This window comes from Globicephala melas, chromosome 5 (genome assembly GCF_963455315.2).
Source record: "Globicephala melas chromosome 5, mGloMel1.2, whole genome shotgun sequence".
In the NCBI taxonomy this organism is placed as follows: Eukaryota; Metazoa; Chordata; class Mammalia; order Artiodactyla; family Delphinidae; genus Globicephala; species Globicephala melas.
In genome coordinates, this window is record NC_083318.1 from 136,709,287 (window position 1) to 136,732,422 (window position 23,136).

The following is a 23,136-nucleotide window of genomic DNA, read 5'->3' on the forward strand; positions in this document are numbered from 1 at the left end:
AAAGACAGGGGTTCGGGAGCAAAAGCAGGGCACTGCACACGCCATCTGCACTCAGCACCACCTAAGGGGCGGGCAGAACACCTAAGCCGCCCCTCTGGCCTGACCCCTGGACACACCCCTGCCCTCATGCCTTATAAGGAACTAGCTCATCCTTGCTCAGGAAGCGAGCCAGCAAGGGAACCTGTCCTTTGTTCTCCTTCCCTCATGGTGCAGCAGGGGCCCCAATAAAGCCTTGCCTCATTTCTTGTCTGGCCTCTAGTCAATTTCTATTGCTCAAGGAGGCCCAGAGCCCTGGTCAGTCACAACTTGACATGAGGAGAGAAGGGGTACAGGAGACAAAATCTAGAGCATCACGACTCCAGGACAGAAGCAGGTCAGCGGACAGCCCCCATGGTCACAGCCAGAGGGATTCCCATGCACACTGTCCTTCCCCTGGTTGGGTGCTCAGGACCCAGAAGGTCCCAGGGCCACTGGCTCAAGGAGGCTCCCCCCTTTTTAGTGGCACACTGCTTGACGTACGTTCGTCTCGCAGGAGCCGTCCCTGTGCACGTCACACCCAGATCTCAGAGGGAGGGCTCGCTCCACGGGCGCTGCCGGCAAGAGGAAAGCACGTACCTGAGCGGGCGATGCCGCTGTCCCTGTCTTCGCTCTGCCCTCTGCTCGGCATGTCGACCGGAGTGCTGTGCACTGCAGGAAGCAAGGAGACCTGGTCACGGGGCTCACAGAGGCGGGCTGCTCAGACCGCCTGCGCTCGCTTTACGCCTGCTGGCGGTGACCGCACGAGGACACACAGGGAGGGACGGGAAAGCAGAATGCAGTTCAGAAAAGACGGGGGAAGGAGGGGGCAGAGGCCAGCGACCACCTGCCCGTGCCTGTCCCCCGGCAGCACTACAGAGGCTCTTCCGAGGGCCTCTCGCCTCTAAAAGAAGCCGAGTCATCAGCTGTGAGGACACTTCATACGACGAGCAGACATCCTCGAGCAGACGCTTTCAGCCATTTTCCTCATTAGTAGTAGTTAAATAGCATTTAAGTATTTCAGTAGTTTCAATGTACTGAAATACTGCAAAATATTAATAAGTACTTTCAAAATGCTTTATAATCAGTTTCAGCAGTAACTACAGGCAACCTCGAGAAGAGAAAGGCTTGAAAACCATTTCAGGAATTTAAAAAACCCTTCTGTGTTTTATAAACCCTCTCTTGGCAGACAGAAACACTTATATTCATTTTCAAATATCTCTTCCTCTGCCTCTTTTCCATATACACCCGTACACAACACTACTGCAGAGGTGCTAGGAAAACACTAAAGGACTGCAGACTTCCAGGAATGCTTTACGTTGGTCTCAACTGTGTACTGTTGAGCTAAACGGTAGCTCCCACGTTGCTACCGTAAGCGTTCTGGTGCACGAGAAGCCCGCCGCTCTGCCTGATTACTACACTTGCCAGCTACTCTGTGAAGCGTGTTTATTTTCACAATTTTAAGGAGAGTATATAAACATGCTATCCTCACCTGGAAGTAGGCAGGAGGCTGTCAGTCAGTTAAATAGGGTGCCTAGCATAGTTCGGCTACGGTGAAAAGCAGAATGCAGAATACCGTCTGCGGTAAACACAACCCCTAACGTTAGCAATGAAGGCTCCCACGCTAGTTAATCACGCCAGCCTGTGGCAGACATTCAGCAGCCTGGGCTAGACGGCCAGGCCGGTCTCAGGATGTACCTACCCAGAGATGGAGGTGGCTACACCTGTAAAGAAGCTGGAAAGTACATTTGAACTACTTAAATGCTACGGACAGAGAGAGGGAGAGGGGGAGGGAGAGGCCGGTCTTCCATGCTCTTGTTAGAGTGACTTTTGAAGACACAGTGCAGGTAAGGGTGCAGGTGAAAAATGGATCAAAGATGCCACGGCAAAGAGAAACAGTTCACGGCAGCGGAAGAGGCCGAGGAAAATCGGAAGATGTTATCCTCTTAGAAACACGAAGGGCTCATTTCAGATCCAAACCGGCTTATGCCGCGGGGGTATTAGCAGAGACGTTTCTAACAGGGGCTCTGGGGTGGAGGTTTCAGAACGCCAGGCGCTCAGCAGCATGTGGAACTAAACATCTCACGAGCCCCTTGGATTTCTAGAGAGGCGCCCAACAGATTTGTTTCTAAGAACCTGCCCAGGAGTTACTAACGTGTGCAGGTGGCACCATACTCAGCATTCCACACAAACCTGCAAAGAAAGAGGCACTGCGGCTGAGCCGGAGCGGTCCTCCTTCAGCCGCCCCCGGGGGCAGTTTGCTGCCGCATCCCTGCAGCACACCTGGGGCGGAGACACACACGGGGGCGGACAAAGTACACACACAGAAATAAACGCAGATTAAAGATAATGCCACAGCAAAACACCACCACAAACTCAAAGAAAGCAAAACGGACACCCACGACGGCGGGACCCGGAAAGCAAGGCCCCGCTTACGTGGCGGAGTTTACCTAGGTTACTTCCAGTACGACAGGGACCCAGGTTATTCTGATTTGTGTTCAGTTTCCCCAGGTTAGGATCTTGGTTGATGTATTCGAAGCTGTCTTGCAAGCTAAGTCCAGAGAGGGAAGGAAGGGAGAGAGAGGAGAAAAACATCAAGGGACGAACAAAGCTGTTTGCTAACAGACAACTTTTCTTCATGAATTAATAAAGTCTCACATCTACCGAAGAGACTTAAACTTTAGGGGAATTTGTTGCAGGAAAATACAAGAGAGGCTTTGGGAGGGAGTTCAACCTATAAAACTAAATGACACATTCCGAACAATTTCACAGTATTATGTAATGAGGGACACCGAATTCTGAAATCTTCCTCTGGTGACTGATACCTAGGATACGGTTGTTCATTTCAAGGGTAATTTTACAGAAACTCTCAAAATGAAATTCATTTTAACTCTTAGTTAACATCCATGAGCAATTCAGCAACCTTTTTCAGGAGGAGCATATAACAGAAATTATGATTCTTACAGGAGTCTGATTTCACAACTTCTTAAAAGTTAGAATTACTCATAAACACACGTGAGAGAAGCAGCTTTTAATAATTTATTGTATTTGTTAACAAATGAAATAAAGATGTCGAGGATAATATAGCATAATGAAGCCAAAATAATTTTTACTTAAATCTGAGCTTGATATTTAATTAGAGGGAGTTAGTATAATAAATGTTCAGGTAATATCAAGGGTCAGAAAAATAATACCTCACAAAAAAATAAATATCAATTCCTATACTGGCTTAAGTCATGACAATCCAGTGTTAAATGCTCAAAAAAGTAAATTCGTTATTCTGTTGAAAAGTAAGCAGACTTACTCAAAGGTACCCAAATTTGAAGAGGAACATACTTCTAATTTCTTAGGATTGTAAAAAATAACAGCCTTCATTTGACCCCTAAGAATACCCCTTTAATTTACAATAAACATTTCTTCCAAACTTACCCAAGTGTAATAAATGTTCTGTTGTTTTATTCAAAAAAGATGTGAAATATTTCTGCTTGAAAAATTCAAAATATACGAACAATTGTGCCAGACTAAGAGTTAAGTTAGACATTTAAGTATTCTTAGTCTACACAGAAGTGTAAAATTAAGAGGGGGAAAAAAACTCGGGAGTGGGCTTCCCTGGTGGCGCAGTGGTTGAGAGTCCGCCTGCCGATGCGGGGGACACGGGTTCGTGCCCCGGTCCGGGAAGATCCCACATGCCGCGGAGCGGCTGGGCCCGTGAGCCATGGCCGCTGAGCCTGAGCGTCCGGAGCCTGTGCTCCGCAACGGGAGAGGCCACAGCAGTGAGAGGCCCGCGTACCGCCAAAAAACCAAAAAACAAACAAACAAAAACTCGGGAGTGAAAATCAAAATATTGCCTGGCCTGAGTCCTCACCGACCACAGAGGTTACAAGGATGGCTCAGACAGACGATCCCTCCTGCCATTCAGATGCCTCTCAGCTTGGGAAACTCACCCTGTGCCTCATTCCTTCAGAAATAAATAAACGAGCAGACTGACAGGTGAGATTTTTTTGTTTAGTTTTGTTTTGCTTTGGTTTTGGTTTTGGCCGTGCCACGTGTGGGATCTTAGTTCCCCGACCAGGGATCACACCCGGGCCTCGGCAGTGGAAGCGCAGAGTCCCAACCACTGGACCGCCAGGGAATTCCCGAGATTTTTTTTTTATAAGATGAAATAATATCCTTTTCCCCTTCACTTTTCATTTTCCAGGGAATGAGAACATGGTGACTGGCAGTAGGAAGAGTGGGTTAACAGGTGAAGACCCCCAATGTATGTATGTAGACCATCACTTGTCTTTAAGGCCACCTGCTAAGGTCCAAGGCCTCTTCATACTCACTATGTATTGGACAAAGGCCACCTTGAAAACCCCTTTGTTAATGTGGACTCATCCTGCTTCTAACCTCAAAAAGCCTTATGGCCCTCAAAGAATGACTCTACCCAGAAACAGCCACTTGGAAAATTGGGGGGGATGGGGAGGGGAGGGGGAAAATCCCGCACTTACTTATTTGTACTCCCACAGAAGCTGCCCATTCTGGCGGAGAAGACTTTACTAACCATCAGCTGTGGAGGAGAACTGGAGAAAAAACAGACAGAAGAGGGAGAGATGCATGGGGTTTTTTTTGTTTTTTGGGTTTTTTTTTTTAACTTTTTCTCAAGCTTTTATTCATTTCTATATCTTATTTTACAGAAAATGAGATGTGCATTTTTCAAATCACTGTATCAATGGGGTGTCTAGATTTTTTTCTAATTTTATCATTTTAAAATCCCAAGAATGTTAAAACCCTGAGAGCGAGCTATGGAGACATTGCCAGGGCCGTTTTCCTTGGGAGTAAATATTTCAGATGTACAAACTTCGCTTCGCAGAAATATTGCAAAGCAGAAGTTTGTTTTTTTCTCAGGGTATATTTTCCACCTGCCATGTGGCACAGATGAACAGACAGAAGGTTGTAAGTGCAGGATTGGGAAAAGGCTTCCTTTCACACATCGTAGAGCTTGTGCTTCCAGCGAGTTAAATTCTATCCTGACATGCAGATAAGGAACGTGTTCTTTAATGTCGTCACATTCTGCTTTTTGCAGAAACTTTTATTCTAGACACCATTCCCTAGAAACAAAAATAAAACTCGGCATGCATTCAATAATTTGAAAAAATATGTATCTCAGTACAAGGAAAAAATCACGACAAACTTTAATCTGAAAATGGAAAATTTGTGAAATTCTGACTTTTTAAACTTAAAATATTTGAATAACTCTGCTATTGCTATTACTAACCTAGCAGATACTCAAAATGCTTTGGGACGCATTTTTCAATTACGGTACTTAGCTAAAGCTTAGGATTTTGTCCTGCTAAGCTGATTCAAGGTCAGAGTGATGTAGAAAATGTCAGACTATTTTAACTGCTAAAGATATGCAAAAGGTATCAAGTGCTAACAAATACGAGATGACAAAGTTTAGATTATTATTTTACTGCATAACAGTTTTGCGCATGTTTGAATGGAGTCATCATCCCCAAGCCACGTCTCACGAGCAGTGGACGGAACTCACCGTATGTAGTGAATCTTCAGGGTGGAGCCTTTGTAGCTCATGGCGACCGAGCCGAACATCATCTCCCCAAGCATGTTGACATCAGAGGCGGGGCGCGTGTACTACCAGACGTGCAAGAAACCAAAACCGTGACAACACGATAGAAAATAATGTGCAATTTTGTTGGTAATTAGAACCATTTCTCAAAGCAGCAACTGATTATTTTACAATCTTAATCTACAATGATGACTGCCTACTCTTTTCCCCAAATTATCACTAATGTGCACGATTTCTTCTTTATACACTATATCCTCGTACAGGATGCAAGCGCTTTACCAGAGTTCACTTTTAATCTGGTTATGAGAAACAATGACTTTCATCGTCCCCATTTACAAAGTCGAAATAGAAAGATTAAGTGACGGAAGAGGCAGAGTAACTCCCCTCGATACTAAGAACACATCCTGAAATGAAATATAGCTCAGGGTTATCCAACCAAAATCAACGTGTGGAACAAAAATGCCAATCGGTGTGGGCAGGGTTTCGTGGGTCCAAAAGATAACCGACAGTCTGGTCACCCCAAAGTTTGACTGAAACATTTTTAAATTTTTTGACCCCCTAGCTTCTGACCAGTCTTCGGCGTCCCCTTTATCACCGCAGAGGGTGGACGGCACCTTCCCCCATCCCCCGCTATTCAAACGGCTCCTGTCACAGCCAATGGGCGCTTCCCAGTTTGCTCTATTAAACGTCTCACGGTATCTGACGCACATAATTGCTCTCCTTTTTATATTTTTTAAATTACTTTTTTTTTTTTTAGAAAGGCAGACTGCCACGTGCAGCGCCTCATTTGGATGTGTCTGGAGTCTTGGAAGCTCGACTACCCTACGTTCTCCCACAAATGGACCTTGAGAGCTTGTCTGCAGGTTCTAGCAGGGGAGCGCAGCTACTTGTATACCCCTGACCGAAGAACGGTCCTCCTCTATCGCGGAAGGTCGTCCTCTTCGACCGAGCGCGCAGCTTCGGGAGGGACGCACCTGGAACGGTGAGGGAGGAAGGGGACACCCGCCTAGCCAGCCCGATCGGCCGAATCAACCCTGGCGATCAATGGGGTGACAGATGTCGCAGCCAGATGGCCCTCACATCCTGCTCTCCCTTTTATTTTTTATTTATTTTTTTGCGGTACGCGGGCCTCTCACTGTTGTGGCCTCTCCCGTTGCGGAGCACAGGCTCCGGACGCGCAGGCTCAGCGGCCACGGCTCACGGGCCCAGCCGCTCCACGGCATGTGGGATCTTCCCGGACCGGGGCACGAACCCGCGTCCCCTGCATCGGCAGGTGGACTCTCAACCACTGCGCCACCAGGGAAGCCCTGCTCTCCTTTTTAAATCTCTACCTTCTCAAGTCATCCCTTGTACAAGGTCACTGTCTGCGTTCTCAACCGCTGCTGTGATTCCAGTTATTCCCGACGGGAACCCCCATACCTTCATCTCGGGGCCCGGACTCCCCTGGAGCTCAGGCGGCTGGAAGCCAAATGCCCTCACTCACATGACGTAACACTGTGCGTACTGTGAACATATGATGACACACAGGTGTATGCGTTTGGATACAGGATGCTCAGCTCCCACTCTAAGTGGTGGTGACACACACTGAGGATGGATGTGAGTGTCAACCAAACCAGTGCGCACGACACCCGCACGGCCTGACTGAAACCGTACCTCCATCTCCTGTGACCCAGGCCACTAGCCAGACTCTCTGCTGCCTCGCTTTCTACCCAAGCAAAACCATGGCAATCAGCCTTTCAACTCCAAATCCACACGCATACACGTATATATCCACACACATGGACACACATATACACACCTACTTACACCTGCTTGCAAAGGAGGAAAGAGGAGCAGACATCTGTCCGCCTGATTTAACGAGCCTGCTACCAACCTCTTCTCGCTTCCTGCAGACAGAAACTAACAGGCTTTCACCTTCTTTATGAATAACTTCCACCCATCACCTCCATTTCTGAAACTGCTTTTTCTTGGGGTACAAGGTCCACGTGCCAACTGCAATTCTCAACTCGCTGAAAATTTCACTCTATGCTGTTGTAACCACATACTGCTTTGAGAGCCGGCAGCTCTGTGGAATAAGGGCAGATGCACAGCAGCGATCCCGACCGTGAAACGAACAACGTTCTATACACCCGTGGCTGCTGGTATACACCTCCCTGGCTTTGCTGTGTCAGCGACACGGTAGACAAAATTCCTCATAGCTCCGAAAATAAAAATAAACACTCATATATCCTCCATCAGGTAGTACCCTTCTGCTATTCAATATTTATGAAACCTCTTTCCTTGCGCCCAGCTGGCCAACATTTCTCAGTATACCAGCCCTTCACACTTCCCGCTCCAGTTGGGTCTTGCCTTTCCAGCTGCTCCTATACAAGCCTTTCTTCCTTCTACTGGCAAGTGCTGTTTTCTCAGGATGACAATATTCATCCCCAGAATCCTCAGAGCTCTTAGAAAAAAACTGGAAAACACATGTGCACTAATCTGGTTCTGACCACCAAGGAAGCAAAACAGGAGGGTTTACCTCCTTTGCAATATTTCTCTTCATTCGCTGTGTGTTTCACGGGATCACTGCTGCTCCGTTACAGTTTTTATCAAGAGATAAAGCCAAAGTGTGAGCACAGCACTGGCCTGAAACACCTAAGAGCCCGTTTTGGGGGGTTTTTGTTTATTTGTTTGTTCCATTTTTATTGGAGTAGAGTTGATGTACAGTGTTGTGTTAGTTTCTGCTGTACGGCCAAGTGAGTCAGTTACACGTTATACACACATCCCCTCTTTTTAGATTCCCTTCCCATAGAGGCCATCACCGAGTCCTGAGCAGGGTTCTGGATACGTAGTCTCCTATCCCAGGGACGGGGCCCTCAAGCAGCCATTATCCCCGAGGAGAAATGGCAGTAAATGGCTCCAGCCTACGGGGCATTCCGCACGCAAGGGTGGTTGTACCTGGTACTTTGGAAGCTGCTCCTTGGTGTGTGGTAAAGATCCCCCGGAAGAGCCGTGGGAAGAGAGGCTGCCGCTGCCACCGCCTTGACAGCACTTGGCTGGCGTTTTCGTGGGGACGTCCTCCGTTCTCTGGGTGAACAGGGAGAGGAGGGTAAACACACCGCCCCCGCTGAGCGTACCAGCACACGCTCACTGGGGGCCCCTTTCTCACATCGCTCTGTTCTGTTGAGCCTCAGCTGCACAGAAGAACCGGGACGTTGTTGTTTTCTTTTTAACGAGGACAAAAGAGTGGTTCCTGTGAGTCTATAACATTTGGAAGAGGAAGATGCTGAGAAGGGTGACAGAGGTGGTGGGTTATGTATTAAGACTGTTCTCTTTATTTTTTTATTATTATCATTATTATTTTGGCAGCACGGCTTGCAGGATCTTAGTTCCCTGACCGGAAACTGAACCCAGGCACGCTGAACTGGAAGCGTAGAGTCCTAACCACTGGACCACCAGGGAAGTCCCCAAGAACACTTGACGTTTCAATTCATATTCTAAAATCATCGATGAGCTCTGACCTCTGTTCTGGTTGTTAGAGGATTTTTTAGTACTAGGTAGAGTCATAATCTATAAAATTGATGAGGATACAGACATTGCTTCAAAGTTAAATTTTCCCCAAGCAAACGGAATTGAGAAGGCAGAAGTATTTATTCATTTGGAAAGACCAGCATGTGCTTTAATGACACACCTCCCCCCGCACGGCTTTAGAGAAAGTCATGAGGTCAAGCTTGTGAAAGATGAGGACAAAATGCTGGAACGGGGGCTGCTGTGATTACACAGCATGTGAGGCAACACGGCCTTCAAAGGTCACGGCTTGTAGAGGATTAGCTACTACACGTTCCCTTCATGGAGTTCATGGCAGATTTTTATGACAGTGACACAGAGGCATAAGGATACACCTTCACTAACGTTTCCCTTCCTCCTAGGCCAAGATACACTACGCCCTACAGAAGCAGCCTGTACCCTCCGTGATACGTTGTTTCTATCCTGAGTCTTCTTTGCTTTTTTGTGCGTAGATTTGCTTGGAAAAACATGAATGCAAGTGCAGCTTATCTAATCTCCAGTGTGACAGTCACACTGATGGTCGAATGCAAATGCCTGCAGTCACGTGCCTGCTGCTGACTCCTGACATTTCGTGCCTGCCCATGGGGTGGGGGGCTGAAGATGGGGGAAGAACAGAAGGGGAACAGGAAGCCTGCCCCCAGCGGTCGCGGGCGGGATGGCGATCCACGGCCCTGCAGGGCCCGGAGTGACACGCGGTCCACACCCGCCCCACACTGCTGGGCCCACTGGCCGCGCCGTCCACAACTGGCGACAGCTCCCGGTACAGTGAGCAGAGCCCCCGCTGGACTCCCTCTGCAGCCTTGGGCAGTTTCCAAGCCTCCCCGGGCCCAGCTGCCTCTGTGAGGAAATGAGTGCGTCCATCCCAGGAAGCTTCTGTTCCAGACTCCGGGGTCATCATTGCTCCTACAGACAGGATTCCGGTTATTTTTGCAAACCGGTGAGAATTTTTTCCCTCCACCTGCTACCACCATCAGGAACCCTAGTGACGGAGCGTGGGTGTGCAACTATACCATCTGTGCAAGGCCTTGGGGAGACAGGAAGTGATGTGGGAAAACAGGGGGAAGCCGTGTGCGGTCCACCAAACAAAGGGCCGAGTGCTGGCTCACCTGAACTAATACCAATCTACCATGGCAGCCTTCCCTGAATCACCGAGAGACTTCTCATCCCCCCTGCTCCAGCCACCCACCTAACAAGCCCAGCAATGGCTGTAATGATTAGCTACCTGGCCAGCTTCCACGTGAAAGCACCACGGGATCCGCTCAGCTAAACCACCTTTAACCAGACACTTCCTTCCCGCAGAAACAACCGTATCAGAAGCAGGACGAGACCTCAGCCCTGACGAGACCGAGACCCTGACATAAACTATTCAGCTACTTAGCTGCACATTCTCTAAACTGCCAGGATTCGGTCAGTACAGGTATCAGGTTACTGAACATGAAAAGAAGGAACACAAAGGGATTTATTTAAGTTGTAGACATCTGAATAACTGCTGAAAGGTGACAAGTCAGAAGTACACTGGATGGCCACCCTGAAGACTCACAGGGAGGACTAGACCCTGCTCCTGCCTGGACACATCACTCTACCTTCCCCATTCTGGCTCCAAGGGATCAAGAGCTGCTCTGTCCCCACTTTACCCACCCTCAGACCTCCACGCCCCATACCACCACCACCAGCACTACGACCACCACCATCACCTCTGTCACCGCCACCATCACCTCCATCACCATCACCTCCATCACTTCCATCACCATCGCCTCCACCATCACCTCCATCACTATCATCACCTCCATCACCACCAACACCTCCATCACCACCACCATCACTTCCATCACCATCACCTCCACCATCACCTCCATCACTATCATCACCTCCATCACCACCAACACCTCCATCACCATCACCATCACTTCCATCACCATCATCTCCATCACCACCCTCACCTCTACCATCACCACCACTACTACCCCCACACCGCCCTCCGCTATAAAAAGGAAATAAAACTTCCTTGGTCAAACAGGCTTGGGTTGCAGGCCCTTCTGCAGACGACAGTGCATGTTAGCACCCTGCAGCCCCGTGGCCAGGAAAGCGCTCCAGTTCTCTCTAACCCCGTGCTATGTATCACCTTTTACTATCTATGGGTGATACCAGACCTTCCCTTCAGGCGAGCGCTTCATGAATTTTAGCATTCTCAGTCTTCCCGTTAACGGCACACACTTGGCATCAAAATCCTACTGGATTGCAACTTACCAGCAAAGTCACTTCTGGTAATGTCTAAAGTACGATGCTTAGCATCTGCACGATGACTTGCTAACAGTCTCACCTGTGTATATTAATAAGAACGCAAATGGGGTGGGCGGAGGGACCTCTGTCCGTGTTTCCTCTGAACCACTGACGGCGCTGTGCAATTCAGCCCAAAGAGCAGGCAATGGACGAACAAACAAAAAGGACGAAAGCGAATCCATAGTTCCTACCTGAGCTGCCGCCTCCTCGATCTTGTGAACAGCTTTAGAGTCAAACAAGACTTGTCTGCCTCTCCTCTCACAGTCCTGGTAAACTATCAGGCGAATCTCGTTCAGGTCCAACTCCGAACAGGACCAACTGTGGATTCACAAGAGAGAAAGAAGTCGTGTTAGCGGCGACGCTCGGGATGGTCGCAGGCAGACAAGTCTCCCAGCCGGTGTCCGCCTGCACACGGAAGCCCCAGTGTGCAGAAGGCGTGATCCCCACAGACCCGGGCACACGGCCCTGTCCGTGGACTCCGATGGGCCAGTGCCCATGACCAAGGCTGGGAAGGCTCCTGAGATGACAAACCACTGGAGAGAAAGCTTCTCCTTCCAAAGCAACTTTGGGCAGAGACATCAGGCAGGAGCGGCCAGGGCTGTGGAGGGAGCTGAACCCGGCGCCTGGGTTCTGGGGGCGTCACAGCTGAGGTCGGAGGCTCTGGAGCGTTCACGCCTCTGCGCCATCGGGCCAGGAACCTGCAGCCTGTCAGGGGAGGCCTCGCTTTTCCTCTCCCACCCACCCAGGCTCAGGACAAACAGAGAGGGCTCACATGTCCTGAAACTTAGCCTTTTCTTGTATCGTGGCTGGTCTGACACAGAAGTTTGGAAAACCAAGTGCATCACGGTACAGCGTCTGAATGGCGGAAAATGACCATCGGCGATAAAGTCAACCCAAAGCCACTGGGACAAAACTGCTCCGAACGCAGGTTCGTTCTCGAGCAACAAGTGAAATCAGAACGCAAGGACTAAGAAAGGGCAACCATCGAGATGCACCGCTTTGGGCATCTTCAGTTACGTGTCTGTTAACCAGTCGACACAGATCTGAGTGCCTGCTGTGTAACCGTCACTGTGCTCGAAGCTAGAGATCGAGCAGCTGTTTAACGAAGCAGACTCTGTCCCTGCCCTCAGGGAGGACACAGTTCAGTGCGGAACACTGGGTGAGTCGTCACGTGTAACTACAGATGTCCAAGTGCAAGAAAGAAAAGGATGTGGTAAGACTCATATTTTCAAGTTTAAGCGGTGCTGGGGAGCGGCAGGGAAGTCCCTAGGATTTAAGGAAGGGACATTTAAGCAGGACTTGAAGAAGCAGGAGTTAAAGAGAGGTAAAGTGTGGGAATGAAGGACACAGCAGGAAGAGGACGGGACGGAGGAGATGCAGGAAAAGACAGGCAGAGGGAGACAGCGAGCTGCGGAGGGCGGTGGGCAGGTGGCAGCAAGGGCCAGCTCATCCCTGAGCGAAGGCGAGCAGGTCGGGGAACTCAGCCTGCACTTTCGAGAGGTCAATTTGCAGCTCTAAGGAAAACAGGGCTGGGGTGGATTAAGACGAGAAGCAGCAGGGCCAGGTAGAATTTACTCTTCAGAGCTTGGGCCCTTCAAATCGAGGCTAGAGAGACGGCAGCCAGGGGGAGGAGAGGGGACGGGTACCGGCGGCAGGTTCAGTGTGGACAGAGGCCGGCGGGCGCCAGGCGCTGCGAGCACAGAAGAGGAAGGTGGTGGCAGACGGAGAGTTAGAGGACAGACAACATCACACTGTAAAACTAAGAGATGGTGTAACAGAGTGAAGTCACACACATGTGGATACAGATACACATCCTCTGAGATCCGTTTCTCCATCAGTGTGATGGACATATTAACGCCAAGCTCACAAAGCTGCCGTAGAAATTAAATGAAAGTGCTTTACACAGCGGCTGACACAGGTAAGCGCTCCGAAATGCTAATAATTACCGAAAGAACCATTCATGCTAACGACTTTTTAGAAACATCGCTACAGCATCTGGTCCCCAACCACGAATTGCGCATCACTGGTCCTCTCCTTTTCAGGCTGTGGTAGTCAACACAGAACACATGCTTTTCGGGGAGCAGATCTGTTGTCTTAAATCCTAGTCTCCAAAACATCAAGTTCTGGTTGCACCTTCTCAACAGCCTGTGCTCTAAGCTGCCAGGCCCAGCAACCTTGGTGCTCTTCTTTTTTTTTTTTTTTTTTTTTTTTGCGGTACGCGGGCCTCTCACTGTCGTGGCCTCTCCCGTTGCGGAGCACACGCTCCGGATGCGCAGGCTCAGCGGCCATGGCTCACGGGCCCAGCCGCTCCGCGGCATGTGGGATCTTCCCGGACCGGGGCACGAACCTGGGTCCCCTGCATTGGCAGGCGCACTCCCAACCACTGCGCCACCAGGGAAGCCCTGGTGCTGGTTTTGATACAACTCGGCAAGTTTGTTTCAGAAGTTGATCGTCTCCTGCTCTCGGTCCAGGCCTGGCTGGTTGGACACGTACCCCTAACGCACACTGGGCTGCGCAGTCGGGGCCTGTTTTTAGCCGTCGCGAGCTGAGAGCTGACCTGAGGACCGAGTCACCAGAGGAAGCAGAGGGGAGCCGTCAGCCAGCTGTCACCCCAACCCGACAAGTCCCGAAGGAACCATGACATTTCACACCAGGTCATTAAAAACACCCTCTGCAATTACTAAAGCACAGTACACAGGTCGAAGTGATTAACATCGAAAAAGCGACAAAGATTTCATGGCTTTTTGTTTTCATGCTCAATCTGTTTGGCCCCAACAATGACATCTTGTCAAAACAGCGTTATCGTTTACAAAGCAACCTGCTCAGTCCTTATTTCTGAGGGTTGACGGTGACTCACATGTCGGTCGAGCTGAGGACGGCCCCTCTGGAAGAGCTACAATGTAACAATGATCACAACACCCTACAAAACATTTCACGTGATTTTTCAATTTAAAAAGATGAAAAGAAAAGACGTGGGAAAGGAAAACCATGTATGTCAGATGGTCCAACTTTTTGACCATCCGAATACTTTATAAAGCATTTTCTAAAATACGAGGAAAACTCTATTTTTCTTCTTGCACATGAATAGCGTCACTGATTTAACACCTAATCGTAATTCTGGCGTCCCCCGTCTCTGACCTTAGAGGGAGTCACAGTCCAGTCACCCGGGATAGGAAATGCAGGCGGTTAAACGATGCTTCCGAAGGAAGCAAGCTTGGGTCCCCCCCTGGGCTCTGGCCTCGCCACGCGTCACAAGGACGACAGGCGCTCAGGTGTGGCCCCCCAGCACGCCGCGGGCTCCTCCGTGCCACCCTCGAGTCACCCGTGGCCTCAGCCGTACACATTCCCTTCGTGCCCACACTCACCCCAACCCCCAGACACCGTTCCTGGAGCTGTGCTGAGGGCGACTCTCTGCAGGATTGCAAGAGGCTGAAAAATGAGCCTTGGGCCTTTGCCGTAAAATATCTGGCTACAGCTGTAGAGACACTTACTCTCATCAGAAACACCCTGTGTCTTGGCTTTTGTTGAAAGCAAGGGAAGATCACTGCCCCTGGCATCGGGGGACACGGCGTTATTTGTCTACTTTATGGTCACAGCTGTACGACCTGAGGCAGAAGAAAATAAGACGGTTTGTCTACCCTTCCCTACTGTAAAATCTAAACAGAAGTACTTAGACAGACCCTTTCCAGTTTTAAAATTCCACGATGTGAAGATTTGCCCGGTTGGAACTAAACCAGATCTTGTTTCTGGAACTGGTCATCAAGAGAGCAAAGTGAGGGACCAAAGTCTCAATCACTTACCTGAAAGGTGACAAGCAATAATCATTCAAATGATTGTAAGTAGAGAAAACAGAATCGTCTTTAAGGTAGATATAACCATGTGCTGTGGCTGAATTGTGTCCCCCCCAAAAGAGATGTCCAGTTCCTAATTCCTGGTACCTGTGAGTATGACTTTGTTTGGAAACAGGGTCTCTGCAGATGTCATCAAGGCGAGGCCATCCTAGATCAGGCTGAGCCCTGATCCAAGGACTGGTGTCTTCTTAAGAGGAGGGAAATCTGGACACAGACACAGGGAAGATGGCTGTGTGATGTCAGGGGCAGAGATCGGAGCTGCGGGCTACAAGCGCAGGAAAGCCAAGGAATGCTGGCCCTCGGGGGGTAGGGGGTGGATACTACAAATAAGAAATGTCCTGATTCCTAAGAACTTGAAGAGGCAGGCACGTCGGTGACCAGAGAAAACAAGAGGACAAGGAACAGGAGACGTGCCCGGGAGAAGCAGCGTCTGGACTGGAAGGAGTGAAGGGTGGCCAGGCTCGGGCGTGGCGGCGAGTGGGAAGTCGCTGCAGGCCGAGGGCAGGGCACAGGCCCACGGTCGAGGGGCACGGCGTCCAGGGCTGGGGCGGCTAGGCTAGGGCTCTTGCAGCAGGACCGCACAGAACTGGGAAGTTCAGGACTTCCGGAGCAGGACTCTGACTGCTACGTCAAGGAACATGTGTCCGCTCCACAAGCGATGGGGTGTGTGCCATTCCAGCCTCCTGAGAGAGCAACTGACACGATCAGACCTGTGCTAGGAGAGGACTGAAGCTGCCTGAGAAACCGTCTTCTGGGAAATGGAGAGGGGCCCTGACCTGCGCACCCAGGGGTTCCAGGCCTTGAGCTGGCAAGGACCAGGCCAGGAGGTGTCAGGTTTGCTGCAGTGATTTGTCCCCCAGGACCTGCAGGGTGGGCGTCGGATTCCTCCCCTGAACATTTGCAGGAATCAGGCTGGAAGTGGGCTCAGTACGTCCGGTGGAACCACGGTCTATGAGAGAAGAAGACCTCAAAAATATTCTTCCTCTGGCTCTCATGCAAGGAAACAAAAATCGTCAAAGCCAAGTTCACGGGAGGAGTTGAAAGACCGTCTTGTGATCTGAGAATGTGAATGTTTAAAGAGTCAGGTATGCTAGGGAACTTTAAATGGTCCAAGAAAAAGGAATATGAAACACCACAGAATCAACAAAACCGACAATGACGGTCACAACAAAGACTGGCAAACACCATCCATCCATCTGCCCAGCAGCTCCAGGCCCTGGGTACGGCCACTGCTCCCATGAACTCACTGTGCTCAAGGTGACGTTTTCCCGCCATGAAAATAAAGGATCAGCAGGGTGGAGGAGAAAGGGAGGTTGTGTTTGATGAGATGGCGATCAGAGCTCACCCCGCCAGCACAAACGTGTCAGCACAAATGGGTGCTACTTCCCGCCCAGTAGCAAGCTATTTACTGCAAGAAAAAAAATTACGTAGATACATGGCAGTAACATATTTGGAATTCTTTGTTTCTTTTTTCCTAGGTTACTAGTTCAGGAAGATGGCTAGCAGGAAAAGTAATTTGCAAATTAGCTGATTTGTCTTTCTTCCGCTATTTTGCACTGGTACAACTTCAGCTCCACAGACTGCCTGGTTTTTAGTTTCAGAAGACCTACATAAAAATTCGCCTCTGAATTGCTGTCCTGGGGTCAAGAGCATAGTGAAAAAGTACTTAAAGATTCAGATTCTCATCAGGGGCTTTAATACATAATAAGAACCTAAAGGTACAGTTTTTAAACGATTCCAATTAAACGCACCCCGCTGTTATTTTCCCAGAAGAAATTTATATTGGATATTGGCTGCAACTTTTTTTTGTCTTTAAGAAAGCAGGTGATAGGGCTTCCCTGGTGGCGCAGTGGTTGAGAGTCCACCTGCTGATGCAGGGGACACGGGTTCATGCCCTGGTCTGGGAAGATCCCACATGCCGCGGAGCGGCTGGGGCCGTGAGCCACGGCCGCTGAGCCTGCGCATCCGGAGCCTGTGCTCCGCAACGGGAGAGGCCACAACAGTGAGAGGCCTGTGTACCGCAAAAAAAAAAAAAAAAAGAAAAACAAAGCAGGTGATAAATAAAGGTAAATCCTTTATTGCTTTTGTAAAAGAAACGTGGACTGAAAACATCAATCCCCACTGTAGGCAGCCTGGCTTGGCAAAAGCACTGTAACCTGAGCCCCAGTGACCACGCCTGCATCCGGCCTGACCAGCTGCCATGAAGGACACTGGGGAGCGAAATCAATGAGATCGGTGCCTACCTCAAAATGCTTACAATCCGACATGGAAGGGCCAACGCACAGACCAATCAGTAAATGCTACCGTCACGGGGATGGAGATAAACATCTACAGAAGGAAGGAGAGGTCAAGTCTGCCTAGCGGGGGAGAAGCGTGGGGCGAGGTCACAGACGACGTGACACCTGGAAAATGGGTGACCCTCTAGGGTAGACTGAGCTCCCAGCTCCAGCGCGGCCACTTTCACCCCAGGTGACTCTGGGAAGGCACCGACTCCAAAGCTCAGCTGTCCCCCAATGCAGCCCTTACCTGCCTCACCAGGCTGCTGGGAAAGACAGAGAATAAGGATGAAAGTACTTTCATAACTGTAACGCAGGCCTCAAAGGTGAGTTCAGATACACGGTCCCTTAACTGAGATCCTTGGGTCCAGATGTTTCAGAATTCGGAATTTTTTTTAATTTTAGAAAGAAGCTTATACCACTTATTATATAACAGCTCCTTTAGGGCCTGAGGTGTAATCAAACCCCAACGTCGAATAAATTAGAATCTCACCAGCCCAAGGGATGAATGTTTATGCTAAACGGATTATCAAGAGACTATTATGAATAGTTCAGGTCAGTTTCAACTTTTTTTTCAGAGGTTTTAGGATTTGGGGACTGTAGGATAAGAGGTTGCTGCCCAGTGTCAAGGCCAGAAGTCCCCTCTACATCACCCCAGATATGAGCGGTCCTAACGAGCTGGCGGTGGAGGCTGACGCGTAGGGAGGCCGCCGGTGGCCGGGAGCACGGTTCCCGCCGAGACAGCGCTATGAATGTCCACGCCGGTCACGAGCTCACACCACACAGCCTTCACGTAATACGTTCACACAGCAAAGAGAGAACATCATGAGTCACCACACAGCCTGAGGTTTGGGAGCTACGAACAGGGAACTGTGAAACACCGAAGAGGAAAGACGGATCCCACCCATCCTTCCTGAGCTCGGGGTGACGTCGAGTAGGACTCGGAAGCAGGTGGAGTCTGTGTGGCGCTCCCGGTCCCCACAGCCCCTGGCCGCGGCCAGGCTGCATGCCAGACGCCTGGCCCCCTGCCCGGACGAGCATCTGACCCCAGTGCCCCCTCCTCCGTAAGAGACGGACTGCGGCCAGAATGACCTCCGAGGTCTCAGCCTTCCGACGCTTGATACAAACCATCTACTGGGTGTGCAGAGTACAACTCAGAACAGGTGACCTCAGCCGGGTACGAAGAGGACAGCCACCTTCGTGGACCAACTTCCATCCCTGCGTGGTACCCCTCGCCTTCCTACAGGGAGTCTGCACTGTGATACGGAAGCAGCACAAACGCACCTCGAATCGGCAGAACGTTCAGAGATTGCTGGCAAAGTCTGAAGGGGAAAAGCGCAAGTTCTCTCGAGGCAAGAGTGACGCTGAGTGGGCAGGTGTCCCTGAGGGGCACTGCACCAGCCAGGACGCCGCCCTCGCTGGCTTCCCAGGTTCCGTTGTGGTTATCAACAGGTTCTTCCCTTTCTCCTCTTTAAAAACGTACAGAATTTCTAACTACGGCTCATATTTTCCAAAAGCGTTCCTTGAATTCTTAAAAGAGCACTACTAATTCTTTTCCTGTGTCTAGAAGCTATTTTTTTAAAAAGCAGCTTTGCGATCCACCTCCACGCATGCGTTAATTCACTATTCCCCGAGCTAATTCTTTCACACTCTTGTCAGCATAACCCAAACCATCAATATGCATCCCTGTATCCCAGGACGGCTGAGATGTAATTTTCACCTCCGCTCAAAGCTAACTTGCATCAACATGATTCCACAGCTTTTCCTGAAGGGAAGGTTTCCCAGCCTCTCCTCCACCCAGGGAAACTGTCTTACTCATAACAGGTAAGTGAATGAATTTCGAAGTAAACATTCAAGACATAGCCTTATACATGAGTTGATTCTAGATCCATTTAACTTGCACACAGATAAGGTCATGATTCTTTTTCCCTAGAGGTTTCTAGAGGTCAGTTTTTCTAGAGGTTTTCAGAGGTTAAAAGCATGATTCTTTCCATAAGATCTTGTGTTTGCAAAATGGGAAAGTCAAACTAAGTAGAAGCTGTACCTATCTTTGGTCGTAAACTATTATCCCTAGAAGAGATGGGTACAGGCGAGTAGGCGGGGGAGGAGTGGGGAGGCAGTGCTGCAGGGCAGGGGCCAAAATAAGGAAAACAGAGAGACAGTGGGAGAGAGAGAGAGAGAGAGAGAGAGAGATGGGTACAAACACACATACTCACATACTCTTTGACCCAGCAATTCCACTTCAGGAATTAATCCTACAGATCAACTTACATCGGTCCAAATTGATTACGCACAAAAAGGGATCCACCGCAGCACCGTTTGGAGCAGTAAAGGACTGGAGCTAAGTGTCAGCATGGGATGGTACATCCCTACAATGGGGTGCTACACGGATACAACCCCGAATGGGGAACTCTCCTCATGTGATGACAGAATACGCGCTAGGACATCACTTTAACTGGAAAAAAGAAGTATAAAACGCTGTGTATAGAAAGCTACCATATGTATTTCTGAAAAGGAGACACAAGGAAAAAACTCTGGATTTTACTGTATTTGCACAGAGTGTGTCTAGAAAGACGTGTAGCTGTAAGCCTGGTACCATCTGGAGCGAGGGCTGGGATGTTGGGAGAGAGAAGCAAGTGGGCCCCTCCCTCCAGGGCACAGGGAGAGGCCTTCCTGACACCACCTGATGCACGTCTGCCAGGGCCGCAGAGCAAGGGAGCTGCAGGCTCGGGGCCGGGCAGCCTGCGTTTGCGCCCTGCCTCTTCCCAGCCGTGCGGCCTGGCAAGCACCTCCCTCTGTGCTCCTCGGCAACCCCCCACCTGCAGAACGGGGATGACAGCGGGACCCTCCTCACGAGTGCTGACTTGAGGGTTAACTGCAAAGTGCTTATCGCAGAGCCAGGCCGCTGGTCAGCGTGCTGCAGGGATTCACTGAGCCTCTGCGGCTTTGGGGGCTTCCCTGGCGGTCCAGTGGTTAAGACTCTGAGCTTCCACTGCAGGGGGCGCGGGTTCCATCCCCAGTTGGGGAACTAAGATCCCGCATGCCTCTCGGCACAGCCAAAAAAATAAAAATAAAAAAGTTAAAAAAAAAAAAAGACACTGTGGCTTTTGAATATTTAACCGTATGACTGTACTCTCTCTGGAAAAATTAAAAATAAATAATGAAACTGAGGAATACAGCAGGAACACTCTTTCTTTAAATCCATCCAAGACTCAAGTATTGCCTTAAGACAGACAAGCTCAATGACAGTTTGCTCCAAGAAGCTTCTGAAGCTGAGGCCTGAGGCAGTGGGTGAAGTCCCTCAGGGAAGCGACCTTAAAGGATTCAGGGCCTTCAGATTCCATTTCAAACCCGTAGTTCGGCCTTAGACAGTGACATTTAATGAGCTTCCTTCTCAGCAACCATACGCCACATTCTCCTGCCCCTTTTCACCCCCTGCTTCCCCCAAAGACACGATGACGTTTCTAAGAAAGTGACGCCTCTTCTCATTTATCCAACCTACTTACAGCTTTCAGTTTGTGATTACCATTCCAGGACTGTACTGAATTGATTTCCACCGTATTAAATAACTGTCCATTTTTACTGCATAATCTCAGAGACTAGAGACGCTAGTTCCAGAAGGCCTGACGTCTGGGTGCAGGCTGGGAGGCTGGTGGTGAGAGCCACAGGGCGCCCAAGAGATACCCACCTAACTCCTTTCCAGAATGTACCTGAGCTGGCGTCCACAGACGCCCTGTGAGAGGTGGCACTACACCACCTATTCTGTGCAGAAGTGAGGAGACTTTAATAAGGCTGGAACCAGTAAGTGGCAACAGCGGGACTCGAAACAATGTCTCCTGACCCCAAACTCTGCTCTCCCCGCGCTGCTGGGCCATCACCTCCACACCACGAGCAAACCACTCAGCGTCACACGCTCTGCATCCCAAGACCTCACTCTGCATTTCCCTCTCAGGGTCTAAAGAAATGCTACATTTGAAAAAGAAAAATGCTGATGATACAGTGTTAAGACTGAGAAACAGAACACGGGATTATGTATAGAGTATGACCTCAATTGTGTAGAAAAAATGTGATCAAACACTTTTTGAAAAGTTCACAAAAACGTCAGCGACTCGTATCACAGACAAAGGATTAATCTCCCTAATAGATAAAGAACAACCAGAAATCAATAAAGATTTGCAAACCAATGGAGAGGTGGGCAACGGACACAGACAGTTCACAGAAAAACAAAAATAAGATGGTCCTTAAACACAGGTAAAGATGCTAACTCTCACTCTTGGAAAGAGAAAAGCAAATTGAAGTCATGCCCCTATCAGATTGGCAAAGATCCAAAAGGTAAGACAGCCCACACGAGAGAAATGCAGGCAGAGGCGCAGATCGGTGCAGGTTCAGACGGAGGGTAACTAACTGGTCACAGCTCTGAGAGTCACCAGTATCGTTAACCTTGGAACTCCGATCCCGCTTCTGGAACTAAACAGACGCAAACGTGTGAGTGTAGCTTGTGTGCTAAAAGCAGAGAACTAGAAACAACTGGAGAGAACACAGGCGGGGCAAATTCAATCCCTCCTGCTGGACGCACCCAGCAGGACACGGTTGGGGTGGGGGTGGGTCCCACGGCCAAGTCCACACAGAGGGAGCAGACCCTGGGGCACACACTCCTCCTCCTGTGGAAGAAGGAAGGATACATATTCGTATTTGCTTACTTCCGCACCAAAGAAATGTAAAAAGATTCCGTTTAAGCAAATTGAGTTTTTAAAAAGTAGGAAGGGGAAGAATAGTTCTGACCTCTGATTGCAAAACTCACTAGAATATTCGGCTGACCCAGGTAAGGAGCAACCTTAGTTTATCAGGAGTGGGTGTTTGCTCCATTGGTTCTGCAAGGGAGTTCCAGACCTTGTGGTCCACGGCCAGCCACGGACAGGAGTGGGAGGAAGCCAACAGAACAAGGCCAGGAGCTGGCCCCACACCTCCTAAGCTTGGTTTTTTAACTGAACGGCCAAGACGGTGGATGAGTTGGCCTGGAACTGCCGTCCCTGGCTGGGTGGAGAAGACAAGCCTCGCAAAAGACAGCACTGGGTCACCGTCCTCCACAGGCCAGCAGTCGGGACCTGAGGCCGGAACACGCGCGATCGCTGTGGAAAGGCCTTGCGGGGGAAGGGGGAGGAAGGGCTCGTGCTCCACGGGGGTCGCCACGAGGTCTCCGTGACTCCACGACGTCGGTGGGGAGGCCCTGAGCCACGCTGGCCAAGGGGGCTGGAGAAATGGCCCCCTGCCGCTTCTCACCCCCCCGCCCGCCTGCACCAGGGGGACGCCTGGGACCTGTGTCTGCTGTTCCCGGCATCCAAACTGTCATCTCTTCATCCAAAAAAAAAAGTCCGTATAAAATCTGTCCAGGAATCTTTAGAACAGCACCATTCACGAGGCCCAAAACATGGGAAAAACCACACGTCCCTCGCTGGATGAATAAAATCCGGCCTATCCACTCGACAGAATACGATTCAGCACTAGAAGGGAACGAAATGCCATTACATGCCCAGAACACGGGTGAACCTTGAAAACATGACGTAAACGTAAGAAGTCAACCACGAAAGAACATACGACATGA

At 49.8% G+C, this 23,136-nt stretch overlaps 1 protein-coding gene across 3 annotated transcripts in view; it reads right to left on the reverse strand.

The window, feature by feature from the left end:
• Positions 1-23,136, reverse strand: part of FNIP2 (folliculin interacting protein 2) — a 124,572-nt gene that overhangs the window by 54,547 nt on the left and 46,889 nt on the right. For 2 of the 3 annotated variants that reach the window (XM_030865737.2, XM_030865733.2), the window contains exons 2-7: positions 11,599-11,725; positions 8,519-8,647; positions 5,546-5,646; positions 4,506-4,577; positions 2,466-2,566; positions 616-687 (exon numbers count right to left, since the gene is read on the reverse strand). In XM_030865737.2, coding sequence (XP_030721597.1) covers positions 616-687; positions 2,466-2,566; positions 4,506-4,577; positions 5,546-5,646; positions 8,519-8,647; positions 11,599-11,725 — 602 coding nt within the window. Of the gene's footprint in view, positions 1-615; positions 688-2,208; positions 2,299-2,465; positions 2,567-4,505; positions 4,578-5,545; positions 5,647-8,518; positions 8,648-11,598; positions 11,726-23,136 lie in introns of all 3 variants that reach the window. The other variant, XM_030865731.2, reaches the window with a different exon arrangement.